The sequence below is a fragment of the Homalodisca vitripennis genome, unplaced genomic scaffold, assembly GCF_021130785.1.
Source record: "Homalodisca vitripennis isolate AUS2020 unplaced genomic scaffold, UT_GWSS_2.1 ScUCBcl_1715;HRSCAF=5683, whole genome shotgun sequence".
NCBI lineage: Eukaryota > Metazoa > Arthropoda > Insecta > Hemiptera > Cicadellidae > Homalodisca > Homalodisca vitripennis.
The window spans coordinates 21,521-24,372 of NW_025777836.1; the positions used below are offsets into that span (position 1 = coordinate 21,521).

The 2,852-nt window shown below is 52.9% G+C and overlaps 1 protein-coding gene across 1 annotated transcript; it reads right to left on the reverse strand.

Moving 5' to 3' along the window:
- Positions 1–1,744: 1,744 nt before the first annotated feature.
- LOC124371601 lies at positions 1,745–2,380 on the reverse strand. Its single transcript, XM_046829947.1, has one exon. It carries the CDS (start codon positions 2,378–2,380, stop codon positions 1,745–1,747), a length of 636 nt encoding a protein of 211 aa, XP_046685903.1.
- Between the last annotated feature and the right edge of the window lie 472 nt (positions 2,381–2,852).

Here is a 2,852-nt window from a genome sequence, read left to right on the forward strand (position 1 = left end):
GGCGATCCTTCGGCAAACGCGAACCTGAACGTAATCCGGGAATTCCGATAGGTTGCGTGTTGCCGATAAGTCTGACGGTGATCAGTCGGCTGCTGATCGCCGTCACAATGACTTTGGTGCCGTTCACGAGTCCATCACCGATATTTAAGTTTCTCATGATTAAGCATACGGAGCCGACCTTGAGACGCAGGACGTGATCTGGCACTCCTTTGCCAGTGGCCTGGTTGAGGAGATTTACGTCCACATCCAGCCCGTCGTCGTCTTCTCTGTCCACGGTGTCCGCGCTTCTCAACTCATGAATGCGCCCGTCCATGAGGTCTAGGATGCGACCGTTGATCTCCTTGACGTTCACATTCAGAGTTGAGAGTATTGCCCGTCTCGCACAAAGATCAGGATCTCGCAGAACACCAGGAGGAAACACATCCGTTATTAAGTCCGCGAGAGAAGTGAGGCATCTCACCCCAGTGAGGGGAATGAGAGACTCTCTCTCGCGGCCTTCTCCAAAAAGTAAAGGATTTATTGTTCCATTGCCTACTCCAAGGAGGAAGTTGGAGTAGTCAATGGAACCACTAGTTCTCTGGGGTGTCGTCAGGGAAAATAGTGTGAACAGTCGCCACAGATGTGACGCCCCGAAGTGACACGCAACGCGACATCAGCTGGTGTGCGAGCCTTCTCAACGACGGGCGCAATCTGACCGGAAGTCCCCGGAGCAGATGAAGATCTTATTCCCGAATGGCACACTACTATTCATGAGATCCCGGAGGGATCTGTCGATCATCTCGAAGATGTAGCGGGTGTGCCATCGGGGCCTCATCAAACACAATGAGCTGTGCTGCTCTGATGAGTTCTGCTCGCTGGGACCCGTTGGTGATGTTCCACACACCTGTGCCGTGACCTAGGTCTAGAGGGAGTCGGAACATGCTATGTGCTGTTGTTCCTCCATCCATGTTCCTTGCAGCAATCCCCTGAGCTAGCCACGGCGAGTGCAACCTGTCGACAACCACGGACATACGCAAGGATGACACGAATCAGAGAGGTCTTCCCATAACCCCCGGGACCGTCCAGAAATATGATTCTAGAAGTGCGTCGGTCACGGGGGTTGAGAAGCAGAGAGCGAACGTACTCAAACACACGGCGCTGGTCTGGGGAGAGTTTGGGCACCCAGTCCTCAACGATGGTTCGCTGGAGGTTCTCGCCGTAGTTGAGTAGCTCTCTACCTAACTCAGTCGTGTCATCCTCGACGTAGGGGAGTCCATGATCTTTCAAGCACGATCCCTGCTGGCGGAGGCTCCGATCGATGTCTATCAAGGTAAGTTTCACCGCCAGTTTCAGGGTCGAGAGGGTTCCTTTCTAAGTGATCCTCGCTAAGGTGGTTCTTGAAAGACTCCCACAGAAGAGCAGCGGGAGCTCCCATGTTGCAGAGGATCACGAAGAAGGAACGGAGCCTAGGTCCAGTCATAAACGTAGATGCCTCGCGCAGCGCGTGATTGTATTCTTCTTCGTCTTCCCACCAGGCCGAGATTGCGGGCTACGTCCTGAAACGTCCGGCAACCAGGACCGCCACGAGCCAGAAGATCAACGTAACCACGGCAAGGTGTAGACATAAGTAGAATACGAAGGTAGTATTGTTCTCCTCGGTTGGGGAGAGACCCACATCAACCTACATACCTTCTCACCACGCTGGCGAGTCGTTACAAAGTGATGGCCATCGGGGTGTTCGTACAATTCCGCAGTACGTGGGCGCTTAGTGTGGCACCATGAACTTCTCGTAAAATGTCTGGTACGTGACATTGTCAAAAGTTTCATGGTGCGGGCGATTGAAGTAGACCATAAGCTTGGAGCTTGCTTGAGTGACTGCATCAGAGAGCTGTCTCGGCCGAAAGACAACACTTTGTTTGCCCTCTAAATGCACGGGAAGACACTCAACGGTGGGCTCGAGCTTTGACACAGGAAAGTCGAGAAGACGCCAGCATGCGTCGCTGGCACCCACCATTCTCTTCGTCACGTAATGCTCGACCTCATCCTCTTGTTTCCCCAGGGGAGTGACGGTTACGTTCTGGAGAGAACCGCCTTTCATGAGGTACTTAAAGAGGTACTTGATTACGCGACGAGTAGAAGCAAGCTCCAAGTTTATGTGCGCCTCGTATTTGAGCAGTAATGCGGAATTGTACGGAACGACCCAGCCATCATGCACTTTGATCTGTCTCCTCCGTGATGTGATAAAGCCTTCGTTTGTGTAGTCTCGTTTGTATTGGACGAACCCCCTCTCGTCCACGTGGGTGGTTTTGGCAGGCAGGCTTGGGGTAGAACTTGTTGCAGTGCCCCTTTGCAGAGTCCCAGCACAGGAAGTCGGTGCGGTGGTCAGTACCACATGGACCATGAATCATGTGTTTCAGCACCAACTTCCTGAGTCTCTTCCAGCGGCTTCCTCCTCCGAAGGGATGTCTGCGCGTATTACGGAGTCAATGTCACGTGCCTGTACCGGTCCATCGCCGTCAATTTTAAACACAATGTGGGCATGAGGAAGGCCCCTCATTTGCATTTCAATTGACATAGACGATGTAAACCGGACGGCTAAACATTGCTCCGCTGCGCAGATCTCGGAGGAGTTCGCCAAGTTTAATCTGGAAGATTCTGCAGGCTGTTGAGGGGTCACTGCGCCCGCTGTTGTGAGGGCAGGCCTTCTTGTTTTCCTCCCAAGTAGCACTGAAGGTTGAACGTCAGGAAAAACGTAGGTGAACCCAGACGAGACACAAGGCCCATTGCGTTCTCGTAATGTACCTTCATGTATCTGGGGTCCACCGGTAAACGAACTTGGGAGGTAAACTTTTCCAGCCTGCACCCCACCCTCA